We start from the raw sequence: 27447 nt of genomic DNA, 5'->3' as shown, positions 1-27447 counted from the left end.
TCTAGATTTCTCCTACGTTCCTACTTCTCTTTTACGTTTGAACGATGGTAGCGCCACTGCGATGTACAATTTCATTATCCACAGAGGAAGTATTATATATATAAGAGCGCTTGTTTACACCATTCGTGCCTAAGCTGAATTTGCTTTCTATGAACTCAGCTGTAACATTTTATTTTGTCTTGAGGAACAATTCCGACTTGTTGGTGAAATAATACGAAGAATTCGAGTACAGGGTCCAAAACTGTGAACACTACGAGAAACAGAAATAATCATCAGTTGTCAGCGCAAGTAAGCTTGGACGAAATTTGGCAAGAACCTCCGTTCCGCTCTTCTGTTTTTGAATTAATATAATTTCGAAATTTCGAAACGTTATTGTCAGCACGCTGCATCGTATACAGCCAAAAGGTATATATTAGTGTTTCTGTTATACATGCATATGTATTTATCACATGAAACACAAAGAAAAAAAGTCGAAACAAAAACGAACTCTATCTGTGTATATCTAAGCAAATTCGTTCGTCAAACTGTTGCAACAACATATATGTACGTACATGTAAATACATTTAAATGTTGATATGTATATATATATATATATCATATATATATATATATATATATATATATATACTTATATATAATTACTTATATATAATTATGATATATATATATATCATATATATACTGAATATATGATATATATATATATATATATATCATAATTCAGTTCAAAAGTGAACTTTTTTTGAACAAAACTCCTTTCTATCTCGTTTCGCTATTTTGTCCTGTAATTGCAACTTCAATATGTAGAAAGCAAAATACATGTTATCTCGAATAACAATTTATTTTTGATGAGGCCATCGAAAACAAACGATGATAACAACACACTATTAAGTTACTCGATATATCGAGAGGACACGTAAATTTTGTTCCGTCCAGGCTACTAGGCTATCCGAAAAATTTCGTTTTTATTTCCCCGTTTCGACGAATATGACGAATGCAATGAGAATACTCGAAGGAAATTGAAATTATTTACTAAAAAGATTTTAGAATCTTAACATGTAGATAGAGAAAATTCTTACGTTAAGATATCGCAGATATACTACGATCGGTCGGGTTTACCACATAATCAAAACAGATTAGATAAATTCTTTTTCTGATTCTTTTTTCTTTCTTTTCTTTCTTTTCTTTCAGAATCATATAAGTTACGTATGTATGTTCCAGTTGAGAGGTAAATATATGATCATTTATTTTATCTTAATTGTTTTTAATCTCAATGAAAGAAAATATAATCATCCAATGACAAAAAGATAGGAGGTACGCGCGACGTGTACTTATATGAACATCGTGACGAGAGACATTTAGAGAGAGATTTTTAGTGCTTTGTTGAATAAGTTGGTTACAGTGCTGCCATACTGCTGTCATCATGCAATTTTCTCGTTGTGTGGCAATAACAGCTTGTTTGTTATTTATGTAAGATCACCATTACCTTTAACTTTAAGGATAAGAATATAAAAACTATAAATAATTTGTATAATGTTGAATCGCATTCTCTTTTTAAAGAGCGTGCGTTAACTATACATATATGTATATATGTACGTTTGTATGTATATGTAATACCAGGTAGTACATATGTATATAGCTTGTCCAACGAGACATGGCAGTAGATGTAAACGGTTGCAGTCGCGGTAATCAAAATTTTGTTTACGTTTACTGCTTCGTCGCAGCTTAGCGTCAAAGCAAGCTGTCAAATACTCTAAAAACGTTCACTGAATTCCTAAAGTTAAGAGTTGTGTTTTCGGATTCTGAGCATTGAAAGCTATCAAATAGTGTTGCGTGGCCGTTCAGAGACTTGAGGAATTTCAGACTGGATCGTTGCCCGTGGAGTGCTAAAGTACTCTGCCACTGTTTATGAGTTTTGGATTAAGCAAACTTGAATAATTAACGAATGATCTAGAAAGAATACAGAAAGAAACACGAACTTGAATGAATGAATTATTTTAATTAAGTTATTTTGAAACAAGTAACAATATTTTAATAAACTAATTACAGATTGAGAGATCTCTAATCTATTATGATTTCCACGATTTTAGAATAGCATCCGGACGTCGGAATTAGCTTTACAATTTTGTTTCTCCTGTCTTCTTTCGGTCTATTTATGTCTTCGGTTTTTACGTAACAAACGCAATTTGTTTATGATCTGATAAGAACAATTGTTATTAACTAATATCAATAACAATTGTTCCCATCGGAGCTTATCGTATAGTAGAGTGGGCGGTTTATGCCTTGGCAATGTTCTTTTCTATGGTAATTTAAATAAATATTGAAATCGGAGAATGATTAGAATTATCACTGATAGAAAACAAAAAATGGCAATAATTTTATTTCCATTAAGACGAACTTTAGCCTCCGTGCGTGCGTGCGTGCGTGCATTATATAAATATAAATATTGCAATCGATGTTTCGTACACATAATTTCCGTACCGATTAGATCGATTATGGATTCGAATGGTGAACAATTAATATCTTGTACAAAATGGGGATCTGTCGATGGTCAAAGCATTGAGAAGTACACTTTAAAAAATAACGCGGGTCAGGAGGTGGACATCGTAACGTACGGCGCAACAATAACATCTATTAGAACTCCAGACAAAGATGGAAGAATAGCAGACGTCGTTTTAGGTTTCGATAAAGTAGAAGGTATAGGGCAATTTTTTGCGTTTGTATACATATTTGATTCATTCGCGTAATGGATTTTAATATTAACCTTTGATTTCAAATAATATACATACATATTTGTTCACTCTTTCATTCTTTTCTTTTTCCTTTCGAGCGATTTCTTTTGTAGATTACTTGTCCACGGTTTATAAACCGTATTTTGGTGCGACGATAGGAAGAGTCGCGAACCGTATAAAAAATGGAGAATTCACATTGAACGGGAGAAAGTATCATGTATCTAAGAATGCAGGACAAAATAGTCTTCACGGTGGCTTTAAAGGATGGAGTTCGAAAATATGGAATGCCGCTATTCAGTATAACCAGCTTGTACTTTCTTTGCTAAGCGAGGACGGTGACGAAGGTTATCCTGGAGATGCAATAGCTTCGGTCACTTTTCAATTAACCATCGATGGAGAGTTACGCATCGAGATGAAAGTTTTCGTCACCAAAGCTACTCCTATTAACTTGACTAATCATAGTTACTTCAATCTAGCTGGTCATGTTCGTAAATCAATCAGTTTAGAAATTTATCATGTTTTATGCCTCCGATGACAAGATTTGTTTCTTTTCGTATATTCTGATTTTCATTGTAATTAGCTTTAATTGGATACATTTCAGAATGGTAACGCAAGCGAACTATACAAACATCAGTTTACTTTAAATGCGGATCATTGGACAGTCACCGACACAGAAAGTATTCCTACTGGAGAAATACGATCGGTCCTCGGTACCGTGATGGACTTGAGAAACTCAACCATACTCGGAGATGTCATTGACAAAGTACCAGGTGGTGGATACGATTATAATTTTTGTTTAAGAGTAAACGATACCGCAAACGAAAGAAACCTCGTTGCCAAAGTTTTACATCCTACTTCTGGAAGATATTTACAAGTTTTTTCGAATCAGCCTGGAGTGCAATTTTATACAGCCAACTTTTTACCCGAACGCCAGACCCCGGGTATTAGGGGGAAAAACGGAACCACATACTTCAAACATGGTGCATTCTGTTTAGAAACACAAAATTATCCGGATGCAGTCAATCAAGTAAGTGTGAGAATTAAGGTTTAAGGCCAAATGATATTTTTCAGTTATAAATGACTAAAAAATGGTAAACAAACTAAATCTACACTTTGATATATCATTTCAAGTTAATATCTTTGCTTTATTACTTACAGAAAAATTTTCCAAACAGCATACTTGAACCTGGACAGCTTTATCGTCATACTGTTATATACAAGTTTGGAGTAGTAGCATAAAAAATACATACTTATTCTCTGTATATGATACAATTGTATTTTGACTATTATGTTCTAATCATTGGAATAAAATTATGTTATGCATTACATTCTTTCCTAATACATACTTAAATTATATAAATAATTATACAGACAAGGAGGGTGGAAGATTAATTTCCAACGGAGAATGACTTTTTTCATCAGACATAGAATTCATATTAGCTAATAATCTTTCTTCGCGTTGCTCTATTACTGGTGCAGTTGGAGGTGTATAACGGCAGGATATAAACCCTTCTAAATAATATCCAATAACAGCAATAGGGATAGATAGCAATTTTTGAGTAAAGGAAAGTCTATTAATAAAAAACATCATCTGTAATAAAAACACACGTTGAATATACATTTTGCCATTCTTTTATATTTATAATTTATCTCGTTGGCTGTCATAATGAAATTTGTGATAATGATTTTAATGCAATGGTCATATTGATACACGGTGTTGTGATAATGATTTTAATGAAATGGTCATATTGATACACGGTGTGGATTATTGTATTTCGATATTTTGCTTTTAGTTTTCTTACCTTTTACAGCTTCGAGAAAAGAGGTTATATTATACGTTCCTGCCTGACATATGTATACTTGCTAAGTTTTATACGCATAGGTCATGTATGTATATAAGTCGATCGACTTGACTTTCTGATATCGAACGTTTAACAACGTTTAAATAAACGACCTTGTCGCACTTGCACAAATTGCTGTAAATGTTTACGTAAAATATTTACTTGTTACAACACTATGATATTGATGCTATCAGACGTGACGAGATTCTAAATTCTAAAGTATCAAACTATAATTTTTTGTAAACTTTAAAGAGGACATATTATTAATGACGCGGCGTAGACTGATACTCATTGATATCTTTTAACGATTAAATGAATAGAAAATGGTTAACGGTATGGGAAAGCGGGAAAACAAATATGACAACATATTGGTGCAAAATGTATGATTGTAGGTTAATAAGTGAGAATAAGCCAGTACGTACGCACTTACGACGACGGAGACGATGGAGACACAGTCAATACGATGTAATGAATGATGATGTAATGAAACTGATTTTAGAGTTTTCATGTCGTCAGTGTACGTCAGTTATTTATTATTTAATATATTTAACATTTTTCGTGGATTAAACTTCGATATTAACTGTGATATTAAAAAAAAAATATAGTTATCAATCACTAAAAATAAAAATTTGGTAGTTTTTCATTTCATTTGTACTTATATTGCACGAGATTATCTGTCTGTTTTCAATTATCGTTGAGTAAACATATCCCTTGTGATTCCACGCGATAGTCCTTAAAACATAATTACGCACATATACATATATATGCATTGGTAGTTTTATAAGTCATTTATTTCTCGCTGTAATCTATTAAAAGTTTCAAAGTAAATTAATGAACTTGATTTGACATTTATGGAAAATATGTATGTTTTCATACAGAATAGATGTGTGCAATATTTACGCGCGGAATTTGTAACTTTTCAATACGTCTTACGGTTCCTTAATTTTCAATAAAATATTTCGTATTCGCTCAAACGATGCATCAATGACAAGTTCTATGTAGTTTCGAAAACAAAACGCACACTGTTTCTTGATTTTTAACAGAGTGCGAACTTTCAAAGTGAATGGTATAAGTAACTTACGATACTTTTCTATTATAGATTAGAGATACATTCAAATATACTAGATTATAGAGATACATCCAATGAGCTGTATTATGCGTATTTGTTTACATTCAAACGTACACTTTATCTTCAATTACAGATTCATTACCGATTTACACACAGTATATTCAACGTCGCTGGCACTTTTCCATTGTAAAGTTACGTACGTTCGCACAAAAAATTTTGGATGAGTTGAGAGATGAAGTTTGGAAACGCGAGTGCACGAACAAGTGTAGTATGACGATATACATATTCGTGTGTATACGTACACAGATTAATATGCACTCGATAGACTCGCGTATCACTCCGTTCCTCATTTCGTCTACGATAATCCCGTAGTTTTTGCTCGCGCATACTGCACACTTGTTTTCATATTGCGAAATTATTCTCGTGACATTAACTTAAAGCTATCTCATCGTATCTTTAACGTTATTTCGATCATTGCACAAAATAAATCCTAAACTATTTTGTACAAGTACAATATTTATAACTCTATGCGCAAATTTGGTTTCATTAATAGAATACTAAAGGATTCTACTTGACTAGTTTTATGCATCACTATGTTTGTTTCGATTGCGGATTTGTAAGTGTTTGGAAAAATCGCGTTATCGGGAAGTGCAAGACAAATACGCGTGATTATATGTAATCTAACTATAACATTCTCTTCGAGTACTTATTTATTAATACAGTTTTTTCATCGCTTAAATCTTGATGACGAAAAATTTGTCAACCAATCGAAGAAGGCTTGCTTATATTGACAAGTGATTAATCGTGATCTCGTAATTGAATTCATCTATCTTTCGTGGCAGCCTTAATACAAGCAGTTAGCTAATACGTTACACATCCATAAAACGATAATTCGGACGAGATATACATTTGCTCGAGGATATAACTGTTATTTTAACGTTAACGATCCTTTCTTGTTATCTTTTATTAGTTGCGTAATGGTGGTTTTTCAAAGAGTACCGGTTACCTTGATAACTCGCGAAAATTCGTTTAAAACTACTATGTATTTAAAATAAATACGGTACAACAGTTAGCGTCGTTTTGTATATCCAGTATCGATTTTGACCATCTATATCGTGATCCATCGTACATTAGTTTTGTAAGAAAACTATCACGGAAAGTTTTGTTCAATTAGTAAAGGTTATTTCCTACAATTTGCCCTTATATTCGAATTTCTCTGTTCACTAAATGCATAATCAATAAGAATAACGTTGTACAGTCTCTTCTTACATCGGTGAACAACTAAAATTTTGCAATGCAATTTCCTATAAAGTGCAGATAACGGGATTGCAATATTTAGAAAATGAGTATTTTGTAGAAAGAATTTTGCGTAAAGCAGGGGTGCGTAAAAAATGGGAAGACGATTAGGACAAGGAAGGGGGGGAGGGGGGACAAGAAAGGAAAGGATAAGAATAAGAGAACAGTGAATGGTAGCGGGCAGGAACGGTGACGGTGGCCATGGCGATGGCGATGGCGATGGCGATGACGATGGCGATGGCGATGGCGATGGCGATGGCGATGGCGATGGCGGTTGCGGTGGCGGTGGCGGTGGCGGTGGCGGTGGCGGTGGCGGTGGCGGTGGCGATGGCGATGGCGGTGGCGGTGGTGGCGGCGGTGGCGGTGACGGTGGCGGTGGCGGTGGCGGTGGCGGTGACGGTGGCGGTGGCGGTGGCGGTGGTGGTGGCGGTGGTGGCGACGTCGACGACGACGACGACGACTAGAGAAAAAGGAGAAGGAGATATGCCTTTCTTTTTTTCTTTTTCTTTCTTTTTCTTCTTTCTTCTTCTTCTTCTTCTTTTTTCTTTTTCTTTTGTTTTTTTGTTTTTTTTTTTTGTTTTGAAGGAATAATTCGTTTCGAACTGTAGTTGTGTCTTTGTTAACGTATGTACCTGATAAATATTTAATGAACTTTATCCCGTCGTCACATACCTTTGTAGACTAGGAAGTACATTCTTTGAAGCACCACCAATTCATATGATTTTTGCAACAGGGTCTTACAGCTGAATGAAATACACAACTGCATCTGCAACTTGATCTAAAAGAATTTCTAACTCATTTGACGCGGGGAACTCGAAACATTTCATAGCATTTCTTCGAGTCATATTCATTTCGTTTTAACGTTTAGCGTTTTAATCAAAATTGCTTTACCTAAGAAAGCAATGGTTTCTCACGTGATACGATTTCTTATGTCTTCCCTTCACGGAAAAATTAACAACTTTTATGCGACACTTTGAATCAAATCATCGTGAAATTAATATTACTTTCTTGCTTTCTCTCATACGGAAAGAAAGATTCCAGACATTCGAACGAGCAGATCGCAAGGTTTCTGCCGATCGTTGATACAAACAAATACTTGAATTCGCCTCTGCAGATGATACTGTATCTCACCATTCTTTGCTGGTTATTGTCCCATCTGATATAGGTCGAAATCTGCGACATCTGTAATTTAAATGAATTAACATTCAACAATTCACACGTATAGCCAAACTATGTTATGTATATATATATATATGTATATATATATATATATATACACATATATATATACATATATACACACACACACACATATATATATATATACACCACAGTCATATAAATACCTAGCATTATTTTCTGCAATATGAGGAGGCAGAGATGTAGGAGGTGGCGGAGGTTGAGCATTCGGTGGACCACTATTATCAGAGTCATTGTCGCTACTCTCATCGGTACGTTTAGTCGTCTCTCCTAAGAGATGCGAAGGTACTCCTCTAGGAGAAAACTTGGATAATACTTCAGAATGGGACCTGATTCTGCGTTGCGGTCTTTGAAATCGAAGATTCAATTGGCTGGCATCGGTCACATATTTTTCGCTTTGCCTTCGGCGACGTAACGCAGGAGTACATCCAGTTAAATTTTCATCTTCTGTCGAATTAGCCGACGTTAAAGGTGAAAAGATCGATGGTTCATCGGGCAATGCCAAGCAGCGTCGCAATACCTCCACTGTCAAGCGTTTGCCCTTGACAGCTAAAATTTATTACTATTAGTATCGCTAAGAAGCTATAACCAATCCTAATCGTTATAAATTGCTAAAATAAAATACGAAAAATACAACTTTCCATTTCCTTCCCCTCCCTTCCCTTCTTCCAATTACTTAAGAATTGAAAACCTTTTGATTTAATAGTACATGTTCTTAGAATCTTCAATATATAATTTATCGAACAACGGATGTGTGCACATACATATATACGCACACACATGAGCGCATTGCTGACGTAATAAAAAAAAGAATAAGTAATAGTCGAAGGAAAGATGTACAATTTTCAAACGATAATAGTACTGTGTGGCATCTCTGTGGCATCTCTGTGGCTGGGCACCTTTACAGGTAGAAGAAAGGCAAACGAAGAAAGTGGAACTAAACAATTTAAACTATAATTTTCCAAACAAACGATTATAAATATTTTTCCTTATAACGTACTCTTCCTCATTGTAATCTTTCTGAATTGATTGTTTGCTGAAGTTTTAATATATGTGTGTGTTTAATATATATGTCGAGTTTACATTAGAATTAGGGTTAGGGGGCCGTGAAACGAATCTTCATTTAGATTACACATTGTCGTTATGCAATAGAGACGACATTGACTAGTGCAAATGCGATTATTACAGAACTTGACAAGTAACCGTGGTACTTAGATACTCGGGAAGCTAATGACAATGATCCTAGGCTCAATAACGAATCCGCGGTCAACGGGATAACAGGATGCACTTTCTTTCAAAGCTCAAATCGTACTCGATTTGCTTGGCTACGGTGGAAGTATAACTAAACTAACTCTTTGTTAAAACATGAAATATCCACCGAGCGTAATACGACCTCACGAGAGAATGACTTTCCGTCGCGATGATGCTGCAGAGGAAAACTATGATGGGGTGCGTCTAAGGACTTCAGAAAGTGAGGGAAACTGACGTTGCTGTTAATTGGTCAATTTCCATGTTGGTGGTTAGAAAAAGATGCTAGCCGCCCTCGAGGGAAAGCTGCACGTGTACCGTGGAAACGCATCGACATCTGGCAATCATCTTATTCGAAGAATAGGGTCTGCATGTGGCGAACTACGGGACAGTGACCGTTGCAATGTTTACTGTCGAGTGTCACAACTATTTCCTTTTTAAGGAGAGCTATAGAATTACTCCATACCTCTGCCAGACAAAGCGTTCATCCCGTGACCGTGGCTACGTTCGGCGAATGGTTGTCGTCTCGAGCCCAAGCTCATTATCACAAATCTCGAACGAATACAATCGAATCGAATGACGACAATTGTTTAATTACGCCTATGATAGAATCTAGATTACGGTGTTAAGGGATTTTCCCAAAGTTCCAAAGGGAAGGCTCCGATGTCCTTTCATCTCCGACATATATATATTAAAACTTCAGCATATATATATATATATATATATATATACACTCCTCGCCGATTTCGATACCTCTTTTTTTTAACATATTGTCAAGATCATCATTCTGAACAACTTCTTCGTATATATGTAAATATAATGGGTGCTCTCGTTTTAGTTTTCGAGTTATACAAAAAACTATGTTTGGTATTATATTTGTATGTACTTTCTTTCTATATTTTATACAGGACTGTATATTAGATATTATAATTATTGCGTGCATATGCGCGCGTGTGTCCCAATTATAATTGTGTTGCTGTAGCTACACTATAATTGGTATTGTTACTGCTCGGTTATACAGCCGATATATGTCTTTCATGGTGACCGGGTACGCTTGTAACAAATAAGTTCCTGACAAATTTGCTGATAGAATACATGTAGTACTTATCCCTGGGAGACCGAGTATTTTCTCTTTTTTCTAACGTTATTGAATTTAAATCGCCCATTTATACTGCTCCACGCGGCTCGCCACCACTTCTCAATAGCCTAATCCTACCTATTCCTTTTTTCATTTGGAATTCAGTGACTGAAATTTTTATTATTTCTTCCCATTGCTTATATATTGCTATGAAGATATTGAAAAAGGTCTATACGATATATTAAAAACCAGTTTTACGCGACATATGTAATACCAAACATACTTGCGTGTATAACTCGAAATCTAAGACTGGGCAGTCGTGATATTTATAAAATAAAGTTGTTCAGAACGATGACTTTGACAACATACTTCAAGGACATTGAAATCGATAAGGGAGTGGCTATCGGGTATTGTGCGTGATATTCGTGTAGAAGTGGGACATTGTAATTCTGTAAGGAAAGCAATATATATTATATATATATCAACGATGGCTTTGTCGTTTTTAAGGAATTCTCAGCCTGTAAACTTCATCAATTACAAAAACGACCAAACTCGTGAAGAACAGGAAGAACAGAAATCGTAAAACTTGTGCAATCGAATCTGTACAGTATTAAAACATGTAACGCACGTGAGTTCGGGAATATAGGTAAAATTAAAATAGATAGATAAAATTACAGTGTAAGCTAAAAAAAAAAAAAGTCTTACTAACTAGCGTCTTTTTCTCTGGCTGTAGCCGAAGGTGTAGACGATATTTCTACTTCATTTCCCATGATGCTTTTGGTATTTTGCGTATTCGTTTCTGGTGTTGATTCCGATAATGAACATCTCGGACTTTTAAGCGGAATTGGAATTTTGCTGACAGTATTATAAGTCCTATTAGAGACCTCCTTTTCTTTATCGTCCTTATATTCACGAAGTGATACTACGTTCGGTATAGTGGTCGAGGCAGTGATAGTGTTGCTCTCCTTGTGCACGGTATCATCGATAGGCGCTCGATTTTCAACAGCATCGTCGTATATCGATGGTTCTTCCCTTTCCGGATTAGGATTATCTAGGATAGCCGAACTGTCTACTGTACCGTTTGTCATTTTTCCTATAAAATTGCATTAAATGAATGTAAAATCACGAAGGTAATAGCGACATATGATATGATACGATAATAGCCACAACAAGAACATATCACCGCCAGCAACAACAACAACAGCACTGCGATGGCAACATAGTAACAAAATCTTTGAAAACTTTCGAGGTCGGGTAAAGATATAGTAAATTAAAGCGTTTCTATATTTACTTTGCAACGGCTCTCTATCCGCGGTGGTTTGTACAACGGTTGCACCACCTGTTGCATCAACTACTCTAATTTCTAGTCTTCCGGCCACTGCTTCCTCCTCTTCTTCTCCTCCAGGTGTGCTGGGTATTGTGTTTGGTGGTGAAAAAGCAACTGCTGGTACGCTCGCCCTTCGTGGTGGAGGGCTTTGTCTCGGTTCGTCGTAACGTGTAGCTATATTTCTCATGATATCAACCTCGTACAACAAATCATCGAATGCGGCTTGTTGAACCTGTTATTGGAAAACAATACGTAGCTCTATAAAACTTCAAATATGTATGATATATATATATATATATATATATATATATATCATACATATATCGAAGGGCGTATATAATGGTTACGGACCAACGGTGCTTCGAGGTACGCGCGAACATGCGGGGCCAACGCAGGAACGCTCCAAGCGCGAGGAAGCGCACTTTGAAGATCCGGATATTTCTCAATGCCAGCAATATTTAAGCACCTATGAGGAGCCGCAGGCTTCGTAGAATCTTCACTTATTCGTGAGAGGGCAGTTGGTATTATTGAATGTTGCGGTGCGATCGACGTGGTTGATTGAATCACTGTCGTTTTCGCATCGATAGATGCAGGTACTGAAGTTGCGATGGTCACAGCATCACTACCAACTGTCGACTATAAATTAAAATTTGATAAGATCAAATTAATTATGCGCAATAATGCGTGTCAAAACAGACCGCGGGAACTTTTTATTTGTATGTAAAACTTAATCAAAAACTTGACTATCGAAATTGGATTCTGTAACGTAATTTATGATAACATGATCATTTTAAACAGTTACCTGCGGAACCATAATTGGCATGTTGGTCCCTTTATGCTCGGGACTCTGTAAATTCTCTCCTTTCCATTCGTTGTCAGTCTCTTCAGAATCGTCAAATTGTGATTTCCACTGAGAAGCGAGGGTCAGGCCACCACCACCTTTAGTCACTTGTTGCAACGCCGATACATTGTCGTCATCTATCTGCGCGAACTGAGTTATGGAACAGTCCCTTATTGCGGCGCGACTAGCTCTTGTTTGTTGACGTCCATCTGTTCTTCTTCGCGGTTCTCTTTTCAATGGTTCTCTTTGTTCCGTAACCTGTCAGGATATACATCCAAAAAGGAATAGACATGAATTAAAAACAAACAATCTTTTATATTGTTTGAGTTTAGTAAATAGCTTTTACGATTTTATACACACGGGGCTCTGATTGCCAACGTATTTTGGATTGGTAACGTCGTAGGAACAATAAGAGGCATCGACTTCAGTTTGTACACGAGGACTGGGAGGTTCGCCAGGCGTTGCCTCGGGCGCAGATGTTACTCGTAATCGAGCAAATGTTGCGCCACTTGCGGATTTCCTTAATGGCGCTGCAGCATTAGCTCCAATTTTATTGCGAGGAACTTCTGAAGCAGAACGAGCGGATGCCATTAAAGCGTCTCCTTCGTTGTCTACCACGCCTGTTTGTGGTTCTGCTGCCATCGAAACTGCACGCCTCTTTTTAGGCGAGTCTGTAGAAATGAAATGGTAAAGGTACACGCGAACAAACATGACTGTATCAAGCTAAGCACTTGCTTAAGATATTTTCTAATAAATGAAATCTTATTTTGAAGATAATAACCTTGAGCCTGTTGCCCAGCTTGTTGATGAGTGTTATCCATTGTAGGTATTGTGGCGTTACAATTTTTATCTCGGCCGTGATTGCTGATAGCTGATGTAAACGGCACCGAAGATCCTTCTACTCCACGTTGTTTATTTCTTCTACATATACTTTCATAATCCATTTGTGCCTGTAAAATATATGCTGAAATATATCCGCCGTAATTTATACGCAGCTAGTGATATATAGTAAACGTTTCTATTTAATCTCTTTACGTCTAATTCCTTTCTGTTATCGGGTTCGACGTTTTCTTGATTATTCGTATCGACGTTCGGCGTGGTTGGTGCTTGATTGATCGTAGTAGCTGTGGTCAGTACTGGAGGCATGGCGACCTGGTAGTTACTAGGTAGAGACCTGGTAGTCGGTAAACTTTCGTTCGATATAAATGGCCTCTCCCAATCATAGGGATCAGTAGCTTTCACTCCTCTACGTTTCAAGCAACGTTCGAATAGACCTGCCAGCATCGCATAATCTGGTTTATCTGCGTATCCCAAACTCTAAAAAGGATATTCCATTCATTGCTCGATCACATGCATTAATTAGAAGACGATATAATATTATCATTATCTATTAAGTGTTATATATCACATAACCATATTGAATAAAAATAGCTGGCTTTTTGAAACATGTAAAAGAATATTAAGATCGCATACCTGAATATATTCCAAAAAAACACGGAAATCCGCTGGAAGATGTTTTAAAAGTAAGCGATGATCGTACTTTTCTTTCATGAGACCCACCTAGACGAAGAAACGAAAGATGGATGAGGCGCGGAAGGGAGAAAGGGAAGGAAGGAGGGAGGGAGGGAAAAAGTTAGAGACGGAGAGAGAGAGAGAGAGAGAAAAGGAAAAACGATACATTAAAGCTTGGGCGAGATCATTTTTTTATGGTGAAGAAGACGCGTATCGGTCAATTAAGCCAAGAATACTTGTAACATTGGTATACCTGTTCTTTATCCTTTATTTTTCGCCATGGAAGTTGTCCATTAACAAACTCTACCAACATATAAAATAATGACCACAAATCGTCGTGTCTGCCCATTTCTTTGTTTTTGTGCGCATTCACCGATGCGTACCGGACGGTTCCCCTAAATCCTGCCGCGCTACGAGGTGGTCTAACTTCACCAGTACCCGTCGTGAATTGACGAGCCAAACCAAAGTCTAACATATAAACTAACTTCGATGTATGCGGAAGTCGTCCTATTGAAAAGTTTGACTGCAAAGATAACATTAATTATACAGAACGAGTTGCAACTTTTGCCATAGCGATTAATAACGAATACCATTTTCGTGAAGTATCAATATCATCTTTTAATTAATGAACATGTATCTTATCTCGATTGAACATAAATTTTATAATAATAATAAATTTTGATATGATATAAATAAGTGCATGGTAAAAGTGCGAATGGTAAAAGTGACTGACTGAAATTGGAAGAAAATATGCGTATGCGATGCCCACACATTGGTCGATCATAGGTGTATATTGTACACTAATGGAAAAAGAACATGGAAATCATTACATCGATACAAATTGGAAATTGGTTTCAAAAGATAATAGGGACAACGAGGAAGAAATAGCAAGAACTTTCTTGAAATTAGACACTATTCTGAGAATGTTGTACAAATTAAGATAAACTTACAGGTTTGATGTCTCTATGAAGGAAGCCTACTTGATGTATGTTTTCAATTGCTTTGAGAATTTGAAGTCCTAAACGGAGAGTAGTAGATAATGAGAAAGCACCACGAGGCTGAGCACGTCGTAACTCGGCTAAATTTTTTCCTTGCAACTGCATTACAACATAATTGAATCGATCATTACGGCCACAACCTATAAACCTACACACATGTTCTCGGCCTGCAATAGGGAATGACAAGCATTCATTAACAAAGATAAAAGCGATATTTACCTTGGGTATTATATGTATATATGGTATATAAATCATGCCTTTACGCTAATTTAGTTCTATATAATTATAAGATTACAACATACCCTGAAGTTTTTTCAATACTGCTACTTCCATCTTAAGAACTTGCTTTGATTGACGTGCTGATTCAACTTTCAATGCAACTTGCTCTCTGGTCATCAAGTCTAGCCCTTCATAAATTTCACCAAACCCACCCCCTCCTATTCTCCTGACCTGCATAGAGAAGAAATTACTGGGTAAACTAAAATAGACAAGATACTTTTGGAATTGGTAGTTTGGAGAAGCAAAAGAAAAAGAAGGAGACTTAGAAAAGAAGATATAGATTGACTCACGACTTTCCAGCGTTCTTTGACCACATGGCCAGGTTGCAGCAAATCCTCGCTCATCATAGTTATATTATTATTCTGATCCGTACTTTCGTCGCCTACATTCCTTGGCTGCAATGTAGTAGAGTGATCGGGATGCCTAGAATGCGCAAGCGAACCCTATTACGAGATTCGTTAGAAATTAAAAAGAATATTCGCATGCTGGTGTAGGTCTTCGGTCTTGTATTAGCCTCTGGCCGATACGCGACAAGCAACGATGCGAGCAAGCAAGAATAGGTAGAAAGATGGAAGAAGAATCAAAATGAATCGCGACGTAATGCAGTAAGTGGAATGCGAAACAGCTCGACCCGACGCAGCGAACTTTACAGCTGTCAACGTGAGACAAACGACACACCCTGTACGGTCGTGACAGGTTAGGTTTTTAACCTAAAGCATATTATAGTACGATTACAGTAGGAAATTGGTCGATACTGAGCGCCCTGTGTTAGGCAGCCATGATTACGCGCGAGCAAAGGGTGCATCGGGCATGAAGGGGGCGATCGTCTACTCTACCAATCGTTCAACCACGTTCAATCGTTCGACCCGTCACCTGGTGTCACGTTTGGTTCCTTCTGCTATCCTTGCCCCGAATCGCTTGCAAAATTTCTCTGTTCGTACCCGCAACAACGCGAATTTTCGCCAAAAAAATTTTTGTTCGAGCTTCTAATCTGTTCTAGCTTGGATTAACTATTATTACGAACAGAGCCGAACAAGGCCGAGCTTAGTGATTATAAACCAAGAGGGGAAGCGCAGCTAAGGAAAAGATATATAGCTTTGCTTCCTTCGTCCTAAAAAAAAAACTCTAGCCGCGTAGAACTTTTCATTGTACTATAGCATTATCATTTAGCCTTTCCTAAATTCAACGCGCACGATCCACCAACCAATCCAAATATGATTAGTACTTCATTTCCACTAACAATGTCGTTTGGTAATCGTTGATGACGTTTCTACACAATCCGAATTCTTCTCAGCCAGTGCTTTATGTTATTTCACGATCCCGCACGATTCCCGTTTCCATCTCTTTTCTTTCCCTCGTTTTCCCCCTTTTCCCCGATTCTTTCTACCACTACTTCCTCCCCTTCCTATTAGTTTCTGTCTTCACCTCACCCTTTCGTATTCCTCCTTCCTTTTCTTTCCTTCGCTCACCCTCCCACACTCTCACCCTACCACACCCCACCCTACCCCACCAATCCTTCCTAACTGTTTCTCTCACTTGAACGCGGTCCTTCGATCCTTCCTAATCTTATTTTATCCGAATTTCTATTACACTGTTCTTTCTACTCTTACGATCACTATTTTCACCACCGATCAAACATATCAAATATGTTTCATCAATGCTCTAGTAGATATGCCCGTCAAACACCGATGGAACGGCCATTTTTCGATTTCGTACCACGGCATTCGTAATGCTTATAAACGCCGCAAGATAGCGACCTGAATGCTCGATCGATCTTCACCGTCCTATCTTTTCCCTCTATGATTTCAAACATTTCGCGATTCAATCATTAGTATTTCGGAATTAAACGTTCTAGGCCCTCCGTGCCGTACGCATTTTTCTCTCTTCTTTCTTTCTTTCCTTCTTTCTTCTTTCCTTTCATAAAAATTCACCGCGTATTTCACAGCGTTTCCTCTTTCATTCCATTCTATTTTTATTACTGTGTTACAAAACAGCGCCCACCGCAAAAAGTTATTACCGTTAACATTTTCACGTATCCATCCATTGTTTTGCATGTTACGCTCCTTTACGTATGTATCATAGATAATTGTTATTATATTTTATCTGTCTCCAGTTTTATTAATAGCTTCAATAATGGCTACACCATGACTATGCGCAAAAGTAAAAAATATTATAAAGAGTATTCATGCTTAGAAGAAACTAATGAGAAGGAAACGACTCAAATCTGTAAGTACACCTTTTTTAGTAATTTCGAGTAATAGCTGTGTATGTACACGTATTACATAGCTATATATTTTATTACGTTCGACATAATAAGATAGGATATGCGCATTACCAATTGTAAATGATTTTTACTGAACTTTACTGATCGTCAAATTTTTTTGATACTACCTTGAATAGTGTCGTGACGTATTCACCTGTTTGACTAATTTCTTTCATTGTCATTAAGAATAAGACGGAGGATAACACGTTTAGATGTGTACACAGTAGTAGATGATAAAGGCTTCTCCTTTTTATCTAAACAGGAATCAATGAATCCGAAGAATTCTCATGTCTTGTAACACGATGCAAAATCGATTCAAGTACCTATATCTACTTACATAGAAGACATATCGATCGCTGTATCGTATTTATACTCGTGCTCGTGGTACTTACGATTCTTTTGCGATTACCGTTATTATTTTACTATTTTTGTAGCATAAATCGTATATATTTTTTGTAAATGATTCTAATGAAACGAAAGCACTTTATGTATAAGAGATTTGGACCTATGAAAATATAATTTTAAGCGATGCGAGCAAAGGATATTACAGATTGAGTATACTTTTTTAAAAACCGGAAGGCATTACAAACTTGTTACATAACTGTAAGTGTACATTTTACATTTGTGCCGATCTTCGAGTATTTTCGAGCTTTTCAAAAGGTATCCAAGTATTTTTCAAGTTTCCAGATAAGTATTTCTTCCGCTAACCATACCTATATATATGTATTTACTTACTTATGCGTGTGTATATCCCAATGTGAACGGTTTTAAGGTCTACATATGTAAGTAATCGCTTCGAACTTGTTAACACCTCTTTTCGAAACAACTAATTCAAAAGTTGTTACTTCCTCTCCGGAAATACGTAAACGAAGGCAATGTTTAGCCATTGGGGCTAGGATTTTAATTTCAAACAGATTCTGGTTCTCTTAGCTTTGCAGTTGTAAATTTGTATGTGTTTGAGGATGAGATGGGAAAAAGAGATATCTTTATATCTATGAAAGTTTAGACACAAATTAAGTCAGCTAGTGACATTGATCGATGTAAGTAAATGACATGATATATAGTTGAGAGTTGGTCCAGATACCATACCTAACAACGGCATGGCCGAATCGCGTGCGTGCGTGCGAATTTATTGTTAGTCACGCAGAAGCCGTGCATTTCTCACATGTTCGTGAACGAATGTCATGCTCAAGGTAAGAATTGTTCTTTTATTCGGGTCGATTCTATTTATCGTTTAAAAAAGAAACAACACACATGTATATGTATGCAGAAGATAATAATCGTAAATAAAAAAGTTGAACGTTTTTTTTTTTTTTTTTTATAGAAAAATTAATTTAGAGTTAATAAGATGAACTATCGATTGCCGATTGTGAATAGGCGTTTCTATAAATTTAAATGATTTTAAGCTGTTTTATGAATGCAAACGTACGATACAATCACTTTCATTTTAGAATTTCGCGACCTATGTTGATAAAGGAACAAATATTTTACTGGACGATTAAAGTGTTCGCAACGGTTCTTTGGATTTCGAATAAGATTTTAAATAGGAGGACGCGCAATTGTTCTTTTGATCAGCGTTCGACCGTCTTTTCGCACATGTTTAATAAAAATCGAGTAATGAAATTTCGAAATGCTTAAATTACTAACTCCATTCGCCAGAGGGCATAATTTAAGTTTAAACGTCTATTTTTAAACGACCCCACTTTGTGTGTGTGCGTGTGCGCGCGCGCGCGTGTGTGCGTGTGTGCGTGTCATGAAACGTAAAGTAGCATCTTTCTCCGCGCCAAGGTATTTTTCTAAGTAGCTTTGCTGCTTGTAAATTTTAGCCAGTGTCAATGTTAAGCATCTTTGTTGCGATCATTCATCTCTGCTTCTTTTTCCCATAGACATGTTTAAATTATAAAAACTTGAAAGTTATACATATATTATGTATTACGTATATATTATATGGATACAATCGAACACGTTCGTGTACGTAATTTTTTAAAGTTCAAAATACGCAATTTGTCAGGCGTTTCGGTAAAACTTACGTATTTATATAGAAAGGTAAAAACAAGTGGCGGGTTAGAGAACGCAAAGAAGATATAGAAACATATAGAAAAGGAACACAAGTTTCTTTCCTGGAAAGGGATAGAAAGGAAAAAAAGTTGAGTAGGAAGTCGAAATTTGAGGGTATATCTCAAAAGAGATAATCACATACCACTTCATAGTTTCAAGTAAAGACAAAGCACATAAAGATTGTGCCAAGTGGAAAGTTGGTTACACAAAGACGAAGACGACGACGACGACGACGTCAAGTAGAATAATTACGATGACGTTTGCGTGTAGCGGACGGTGGTAACAACGATAACAGTAGCAAGGGCGATAGTAATAGTAGATCGATGCGTCGATCGATGCGAGATTCGGCACTAGAAACGAACGAACAATTCGATCGGTTACTCGGATGGAATCGATATAAACGTAGCGCGATTTCTAGTGAATGGTTTCACGATCCTCCTCATCTAGGGCACGAATCAGCGAACGAATACAATTCGTCGCCGCGATCTAGATAACACCGTGAGTTCGTTTACGAACCGGTGGCCCAAGTTCTCTGACGACGAGCGAGTTAGAGCCAGAAAGCGAATCGTCGCGTTCCACTGGCATTGGACATTGGACACACACTGACACGAGGCACGATCAGCGTGATGTTCCGTTTCTTCCATCGCCGCCTCCTTCCCTCCTCGATCGTCCCTGCCATCCAACCCGTTTCCCCCTCAGTAATGGCCTACGAAGCCGCACACCTTGAACCGAACCGATTGCGGACGCTACTGTTACATATGTATATGTACGTAAGTATATCTGATACCAGCTACACGCTTTCGGTACACATCTATCAAACTGTTTTTCTCTCTTCTTTCTTGCAAACGTGTATCTATTCTAGTCTATTGTTCTATTGTTCACGCATAATTAGCAATTACATAATCTTCCATAATCTTCCATAATCTTTCACTGTTATTCTATATTCCATAATACATAATTATATAATTACATATACAATATCTAATCGATTAGTTGATTAATCAGTTTATGATATGTCCACTTATTAGTGATCTCATGTCAAATATGTATGTATTTGATATTTAATGGTCGACGATGATGAGAAATGCAAATTTCGTTTTTTGATCAAGAGAAAAGAAGATCGGTAAAGATTTAACTGATTTCAATAGAAATCCGATAATTCCGCCAATTACAAGCATAAAGTATATATATATACATACATATTATCGGTTCGCGACATGTCGATCGACACTGTTCGTACTACATATCTTACTATGGGATTACGTTACTGCGAAATGTATAACGATTACACAAATGTTTGCGTAAATGTAATACATAATACATGATAATACATGACGGTATTCCTACTTTTTTTCAGACGTTGTGCCAAATTAAATGATTTTAGCCGAGATTCTTTGTGAGAAAATATACACGGCTATATTTCGCGTATTTCGTCTTCGCATTTAGCAACGTTGTGTTATTTCGGTACAGCATCGGTTAGAACATGCTCACACGAGATTCACACGATTCTTATATTCAACGAATATCAAAACCAATTTTTCTAGATAGTCGCCAACGATAACCGATTCACTTCATCGTCTTTATATCGTGTATAGAACAACCTTTAATTCTGTTTTCATCGAAATACGATCAATTACCGAAATCGAAATCCCATAACCGGGACGGACGAAAGAACTACAAAAAAGAAGAAGATATTAATCCAGTGTATATATATACCGCACAACATATTGCTACACGCGCGCATACAAACACGTGTGTGAATGACGGAATGCTAATTTTCAATTTCTCTACGTAATTCAATTATTCTATGTTATATCTTTTATATCGAACAAATGAACTGGGCGTGACTATGCTACTATGCCAGAATCGAGAATAGCAACGGTTGAACGAAATACCGGAATACCAGACGTTGATTAAACACCGCTTATGGAACATAAGTAGTTCTGTCCATGCTCGTATCAACGATAATATATCCAATTGTCGAGTCGATTAACCATTTTCATTGTTTCACTTATATACTTTAATAATGCATTCGTGTGATCACTGTAAATAATTTCTATATCTTTGTGTTAGTACATAGTTGATTAAATTTCATATTTTCCATACTCCTTGACACTTTTCGTAAGTAATAATTCACACATCTCGCCTATTGTCAGATACATATAATGTACATGTATACATACATATACACATACATGTACGTAAATAATATGCGAATGTTAATCTACCTTCCACGTATGTAGTATGATATTTATCGGTTAAAATTGAGTCGCTGTTATCTTTCTCACATTTTACAACAATTGTTGCAAAGATTATCGAGTGGTACGAACTTACCGATGGCATATTAATCTAATTCATATTCGTTCAATTATACGTTTAATACATATTATATATGTAATTGTTATATATGTATATATGTATGTATTAATACGGTTTTTCGTATTTTGTTTCTTGTCGTCTGTTTTTGTTAATTTGTCCATTAATTTCCATTCAAAATAATTCGTATAACTTCATTGAAAATATTTATGCGACATGTAAGTATGTTACAAACACAAAGATAAGTAACGGATCAAAGTTCAACAGCGTTTTGACATCCTGCTTATTGTCTCGGTTTCTCTGGTTGTTCTAATGCGAACAGTTCAAAAGATTTTCAGAGGTCGCTGTATTCGTCGACCTTTCTTTGACTTTGTTGAGCCAAAGCGTCACGACGATAGGAGATACTTGAAAGCAATCGGGAGTTTTGCCAGTAGCTGCAACGCTAAACGAAGTGGATTAAAATCCAGAAGCGATAATAACACGTTTCCTGTTATACGTAATACTGTATCAAGTTCACATATTCAAACATATTCAAAATTCAGAGGCATGGCGCTAAACAAGCTCAGCATCGATAAAGTGGATCTTACGGATAAACGCGTTCTCATACGGTATAACTCTTTTTTACCTAGAAAATGATTATTACGTAAAATGCATAACTATACCAAGTAACATATCAAAGTTTTAGGTTAAATAATTTAAATAATAAATTTAACCTTATGGTACTCGTGAACATTAACTTCATTGCTGCTATAGGGTAGATTTCAATGTACCTTTGAAGGATGGTAAAATCACCAATAACCAGAGAATCGTTGCTGCTTTGGATACAATCAAATATGCTCTTGAAAAGAAAGCAAAATCTGTTGTTTTAATGTCACACTTGGGACGTCCAGATGGTAAACGAGATATGAAATACTCTCTTAAACCTGTTGCGGAAGAACTAAAGTCCTTACTTGGAAAGGAGATTCTATTCTTGAACGACTGTGTCGGATCTGAGATTGAAACCGCATGTGCCAATCCAGTGCCTGGAACTATTATCTTACTTGAAAACTTAAGATTTCACATAGAAGAAGAAGGTAAAGGAATAGGAGCAGATGGAACCAAAGTAAGCAAATTACATGCTATTGTTTACATGCTATATAATAGATTTGACTAGGTAAAACCAATAAACTGTTACTGTTTTTTATTTTCCTTTCTTTTTTCTTCCTCTCTCTTTTTAGGTAAAAGCAGAGAAGGAAAAAGTAGAGGAATTTAGGAAATCATTGAGAAAATTAGGAGACATTTATATTAACGATGCCTTTGGTACAGCCCATCGAGCTCACAGCTCTATGCTTGGTGAAGGATATGAAACAAGAGCAAGTGGTTTTCTTCTGAAAAAAGAATTGGAATATTTTGCTAAAGCGCTGGATAATCCTGAAAGGCCATTCCTGGCTATACTAGGTGGTGCCAAAGTTGCAGATAAAATACAGTTGATTAATAATTTGCTGGATAAAGTTAATGAGATGATCATAGCTGGTGGAATGGCTTACACCTTTCTAAAGATATCGAAAAACATGAAGGTAAATACAGCATGGTAAACTGGTGTTTGAAATATCTAAATTAAAAGTATAATGTTCGTGTTCCAGATTGGTAATTCATTATTTGACGAAGAGGGTGCGAAAATCGTTAATGAATTATTATCTAAAGCTGAGAGAAATAAAGTTCAAATACATCTGCCCGTTGATTTCGTTATCGCAGACAAATTCGCAGAAAATGCAGCTGTTGGTGCTGCGGATGTAGAAAATGGTATACCCGATGGTTGGATGGGACTTGACAACGGACCAAGATCAAGCACCTTATTTAGTGGTAAATACTATTCATTTATTCTCAGTCATCGACATGTATCTGAGATTTTCAGATAAATTAATATCGTAAAAATATTTGTTTATAACTATATCCAATTTAATGCACAGAACCTATTAAGAGAGCAAAAACAATCGTATGGAATGGCCCGGCAGGTGTCTTTGAATTTGAAAATTTTAGTAAAGGTACAAAGAGCTTAATGGACAATGTTGTAGAGACAACGTCACGAGGTACTATTACCATAATCGGTGGTGGTGATACAGCCACTTGCGCTGCTAAATGGAAAACAGAAGATAAAGTAAGCCATGTGAGCACCGGTGGTGGCGCAAGTTTAGAACTTCTTGAAGGAAAGATTTTACCGGGAGTTGCGGCCCTCTCTCCGTTATAATCTCTGCTCGATGTCATTTACACCTTTAGATTTTGGTTAGCATCTTTATTTAAAAGATGTTAATTTTCTTTAATTACCAAACTAGCATCGTAGTATAATGAAATAAAATAAAATAGGATATTTATCGCTGTGTATAAATTACCTTAGTAATCTATACCGTATCGGTATAATTTATGTTTGGAAAATTCCTTTTGCTTTCACATGTGAGATACATCTGCATTCGCGAATATAAAAAGCATAAAATGTATTTATAATCGTATAAAAACAATTACATATATACTAGATGTAACGTTCCAATATCATTGTTGAAATTGTTAAATTCTGCATGCTATTATTTCCTTGTGTGACGATTTTTCTATCAAAAACGACATACGATGTTCAATAAGAATGCCGCAATCTCTGATATCATATAACTTGCTTGCGAGAGAAAATAATAGCATAATAATCGTACAAAAAATGTATGTATTGCATGTAAAGATGGAAATGCAAAAATGGACAAATATGGATAAATAAATTAATAAAACAAAGGTTATGCAATTATCATGGATTTTGTCTATTGTTGAAGTTCCACTGAAAATAATCAAGTTTCGCTCTTTACAAATGTAATAGTGTTCTATTATTTTCAAGCGTATACAAAAAATATCTAATGTTTGCAGCAATACATATACGTACATACGTACGCACGTATATACTCGCATACAAGGAACATTACTATTTACAAACATGATGTACTGATAAATATAATTATCGAGAATAATAAATTATGTTAAATAGTCTTCCATATATCCCTTATAGCAGATATGTATATTGTAATACATGTATATTATATGCTATATATGTATATTACAATACATCTAAAAGATCCATGGATTGAACATCCCAATTCATTATTTACCTCGATATTTTATTTTAAACAACAACCTCTTGTATTATTATAAACGCAGAGGTCGAAGAATAATTATTAGGATGGATTTACATTAAGCAACAATTCTGCGGTGTTTCCATGCTGCGTAGTAACGCTGGAATCACAGGATCGCCCTCAGTATCAGTTTGAAAGGGCGTTGTCTGTTCTCCTATTAATTCTTCAGGTAATTGACCACAAGCTTGTACTTCTTGCATAAATGATATTATCGTTTCGAAACGTTTCTTTTTCACTTCTTCCGTATCATCATCTTTCTCTTTATCGAGTTCCATACATACCTAAAATAAAAGGACGCTTTTATATACTTTATATTAGGATTGAAATAACTTGTTATCCTATGCGGAAATAATTGTTGTTCATGTGAAAATGGCTTTTGTCTATAATTATTCCTATTGGATAATCACCTGCTGCATTAATTCAAGCTGTTTTCTAAACCTCTGAAGGTCACTCGACGATATCACTGTCTTCTTCTCTTCTAACCATTCAGGATACTTATCTACTAATTCTTTTAGTGACGGATACAAAATTTCTTTTGACAATAAATGCTGTAGCATTCCTTGCATGAATGGTGGAATGGCACCTGGCCCATCTTCCAAGGATGCTAGTCCAAACATTTCAGATAAATCAGCATCGCTCTACAATGTTTTCACGGAAGAAAAAACATATTTCAGGATACAAAGAATTAAATAAAAGAAAGACCCTCATGATTTCTGAAACAATTACCTGTAAGTTTTCGGACGTTGTAGACAAGTCGTTTAATGCTTGTGCAATGGCAGTTTGAAAGTCTCTACTCACATTATCTTTATCAAAGGTTTCTTCGTTGTTTATCGCACTAGCAACTGTCTGTGCCATCCTTTGAGGAGAAACTCCTAATTCGCTATCTGTTTCTAATGGGAAAATTTGTTAATAATATCTTTTTTGTGTTTTTCATAAACAATTACCATTTTGAATGAAATTTCGTAGGCTTTCTACAAATTGTTCTGCAGCTTGTTTAACAAAATCTGTAGTCCAAGCATCTTCCGATATATCAGTTGTGTTCTTATCTGTTGTGGATTCTAAAGTATCTGTTTTACACATATCCTCTTTATCTGATATTTGTTCTTTGTTGAAGTCCTTCAAAGCACCTGAGTAAATGATTATACAACTGTCAATTCTATCAAAGTTTAGTGTAAAACAAACAAATATTGCTAGGTATTCTAGTTGGTCTTTTTCCTTTAATTACGTAATAAAAGAATCGGCATATTATTATTTATCATTATAAAACAATATAAATATTCTTTTCCTGTTCCCCTTTCTTCCTTTACTTTAACTAAATTATACTTTTCCAAATAAAGTTGTAAGAAAAGTATGCAATAAACGTATTAAATAGAAAGAGAGAGATAAAGGTAGATATTTATATAGTTTGAGGTTAGGATTTTTTAATTATGTTTATTATAAATTCACCAGAATGTTATTATTACTCACTGTCTAACAAATCGTTTAATTCTTGATCTTCCGTTTGGTTTGTTGAGTTTTCGTCAGCCATAGCTATCGTTTTGTAATTTTATCGTTAAACCTTAAATCACTATGCGAAAATATGAAACTTAAAATATATGCAACAAAACGTTATAGCTTTATCATCGTTTACATATATCAACATACGTATGTATGTGGACAAAACATGAATAAATGAATTCTCTGATTTCTAATACCAGTTAATATTAATGGAGAATCGATTGTAATTTTAAAACAACGACATATTCTTTTGATCCTGTTACGTTGTTTCTTGGGTTCATTCAAGAAAAAAGTACATGGGTTAGTGTCTGCTCGCAGGAATGCGCGGGAATTCAAAAAGACTTTGATGTTTCTAAACGATCGTTTATTCTAATTTGTATTTTTCGACTGGAACAGAAAGAAATTCACGTTCAAGAATCAAAAACTGGAATAGATTAAAAACCTCCCTTCCTTCGCTTTCAATCTTCGACACCTATCCTTTCTTTTCTGATGCAGGGTCACCTGTCCTGGTGTTTCTGGTCCGATGATTCAATGGGCCTCATTTTCCTAAGTAAATGGAGTGGGAGCGTTGTGTTTCGTGGAAACAAGTGTTTACGTGTACGGCGATGAGGAGGAAGGCGAGAAGGAAATGGCGCAAGACGAAAAGACAACAACATTTCTAAGGAAGTGAAAGACATGGGTCGAGGATAAGACATTGTTAATTTATGCGGCCCGTAATAAATATTCTAAAGATGCCCCTCAAGACG

The 27447-nt window shown here is 36.0% G+C and overlaps 4 protein-coding genes across 14 annotated transcripts; 2 read left to right on the top strand and 2 right to left on the bottom strand.

Annotated features, from left to right (window-relative positions):
- Positions 1 to 125: 125 nt before the first annotated feature.
- LOC117212623 (aldose 1-epimerase-like) lies at positions 126 to 4058 on the top strand. Of its 5 annotated transcripts, XM_033457560.1 has the most exons (6): positions 343 to 405; positions 1192 to 1228; positions 2489 to 2697; positions 2846 to 3216; positions 3334 to 3759; positions 3891 to 4058. In XM_033457560.1, the coding sequence occupies exons 2-6, from the start codon at positions 1209 to 1211 to the stop codon at positions 3969 to 3971; spliced, it is 1107 nt and encodes a 368-aa protein (XP_033313451.1). In that variant the 5' UTR covers positions 343 to 405; positions 1192 to 1208; the 3' UTR covers positions 3972 to 4058. The 5 variants fall into 5 exon arrangements, with proteins under 5 accessions (XP_033313449.1, XP_033313448.1, XP_033313451.1 ...); XM_033457558.1 differs by lacking the exons at positions 343 to 405; positions 1192 to 1228 and adding an exon at positions 126 to 288; XM_033457557.1 differs by lacking the exon at positions 1192 to 1228 and having other exon boundaries at positions 126 to 405.
- Positions 4059 to 7521: 3463 nt separating this feature from the next.
- On the bottom strand, positions 7522 to 20236 carry LOC117212635 (tau-tubulin kinase homolog Asator). Of its 6 annotated transcripts, none has more exons than XM_033457577.1 (15): positions 19885 to 20236; positions 15712 to 15844; positions 15445 to 15592; positions 15095 to 15309; positions 14398 to 14667; positions 14106 to 14192; positions 13668 to 13949; positions 13414 to 13582; positions 12993 to 13303; positions 12594 to 12890; positions 12143 to 12427; positions 11756 to 12023; positions 11174 to 11557; positions 8285 to 8687; positions 7522 to 8120 (listed from the first exon to the last, which is right to left on the bottom strand). In XM_033457577.1, the coding sequence occupies exons 1-15, from the start codon at positions 19890 to 19892 to the stop codon at positions 8066 to 8068; spliced, it is 3315 nt and encodes a 1104-aa protein (XP_033313468.1). In that variant the 5' UTR covers positions 19893 to 20236; the 3' UTR covers positions 7522 to 8065. The 6 variants fall into 6 exon arrangements, with proteins under 6 accessions (XP_033313468.1, XP_033313473.1, XP_033313469.1 ...); XM_033457582.1 differs by lacking the exon at positions 19885 to 20236 and adding an exon at positions 16852 to 17117; XM_033457578.1 differs by lacking the exon at positions 19885 to 20236 and adding an exon at positions 16647 to 16840.
- Positions 20237 to 22395: 2159 nt separating this feature from the next.
- LOC117212640 (probable phosphoglycerate kinase) lies at positions 22396 to 24635 on the top strand. The gene is made up of 5 exons (XM_033457597.1): positions 22396 to 22666; positions 22812 to 23160; positions 23276 to 23614; positions 23681 to 23900; positions 24008 to 24635. Exons 1-5 carry the CDS (start codon positions 22605 to 22607, stop codon positions 24283 to 24285), a joined length of 1248 nt encoding a protein of 415 aa, XP_033313488.1. The 5' UTR covers positions 22396 to 22604; the 3' UTR covers positions 24286 to 24635.
- Positions 24636 to 24814: 179 nt separating this feature from the next.
- Positions 24815 to 27003, bottom strand: LOC117212643 (peroxisomal biogenesis factor 19). Of its 2 annotated transcripts, none has more exons than XM_033457599.1 (5): positions 26672 to 27003; positions 26149 to 26331; positions 25931 to 26094; positions 25612 to 25842; positions 24815 to 25485 (listed from the first exon to the last, which is right to left on the bottom strand). In XM_033457599.1, exons 1-5 carry the CDS (start codon positions 26730 to 26732, stop codon positions 25258 to 25260), a joined length of 867 nt encoding a protein of 288 aa, XP_033313490.1. In that variant the 5' UTR covers positions 26733 to 27003; the 3' UTR covers positions 24815 to 25257. The 2 variants fall into 2 exon arrangements, with proteins under 2 accessions (XP_033313490.1, XP_033313491.1); XM_033457600.1 differs by having other exon boundaries at positions 25931 to 26088.
- Positions 27004 to 27447: the final 444 nt, after the last annotated feature.

The sequence above is a fragment of the Bombus bifarius genome, unplaced genomic scaffold, assembly GCF_011952205.1.
Source record: "Bombus bifarius isolate JDL3187 unplaced genomic scaffold, Bbif_JDL3187 scf7180000008334, whole genome shotgun sequence".
Classification (NCBI taxonomy): Eukaryota; Metazoa; Arthropoda; class Insecta; order Hymenoptera; family Apidae; genus Bombus; species Bombus bifarius.
The sequence above is the reverse complement of the archived record's forward strand: the minus strand, read 5'-3'. Positions and strand labels throughout refer to the sequence as shown.

Excerpts from the sequence above, each read along its gene's own strand:
- LOC117212623 (XM_033457556.1), top strand. The coding sequence starts at position 1,424 with ATGCAATTTTCTCGTTGTGTGGCAATAACAGCTTGTTTGTTATTTAT. Across the intron at positions 1,471-2,488 it reads ACAGCTTGTTTGTTATTTAT|ATCGATTATGGATTCGAATG; the intron begins GTAAGATCACCA and ends CGTACCGATTAG. Across the intron at positions 2,698-2,845 it reads AGGTTTCGATAAAGTAGAAG|ATTACTTGTCCACGGTTTAT; the intron begins GTATAGGGCAAT and ends TTTCTTTTGTAG.
- LOC117212635 (XM_033457577.1), bottom strand. Across the intron at positions 15,310-15,444 it reads AGTATTGAAAAAACTTCAGG|GCCGAGAACATGTGTGTAGG; the intron begins GTATGTTGTAAT and ends TCCCTATTGCAG. Across the intron at positions 14,193-14,397 it reads AAATAAAGGATAAAGAACAG|GTGGGTCTCATGAAAGAAAA; the intron begins GTATACCAATGT and ends TTCTTCGTCTAG.
- LOC117212640 (XM_033457597.1), top strand. The coding sequence starts at position 22,605 with ATGGCGCTAAACAAGCTCAGCATCGATAAAGTGGATCTTACGGATAAA. Across the intron at positions 23,161-23,275 it reads TAGGAGCAGATGGAACCAAA|GTAAAAGCAGAGAAGGAAAA; the intron begins GTAAGCAAATTA and ends CTCTCTTTTTAG. Across the intron at positions 23,901-24,007 it reads ATCAAGCACCTTATTTAGTG|AACCTATTAAGAGAGCAAAA; the intron begins GTAAATACTATT and ends TTTAATGCACAG.
- LOC117212643 (XM_033457599.1), bottom strand. The coding sequence starts at position 26,732 with ATGGCTGACGAAAACTCAACAAACCAAACGGAAGATCAAGAATTAAAC. Across the intron at positions 25,843-25,930 it reads CAACGTCCGAAAACTTACAG|AGCGATGCTGATTTATCTGA; the intron begins GTAATTGTTTCA and ends AAAACATTGTAG. Across the intron at positions 25,486-25,611 it reads AGCTTGAATTAATGCAGCAG|GTATGTATGGAACTCGATAA; the intron begins GTGATTATCCAA and ends CTTTTATTTTAG.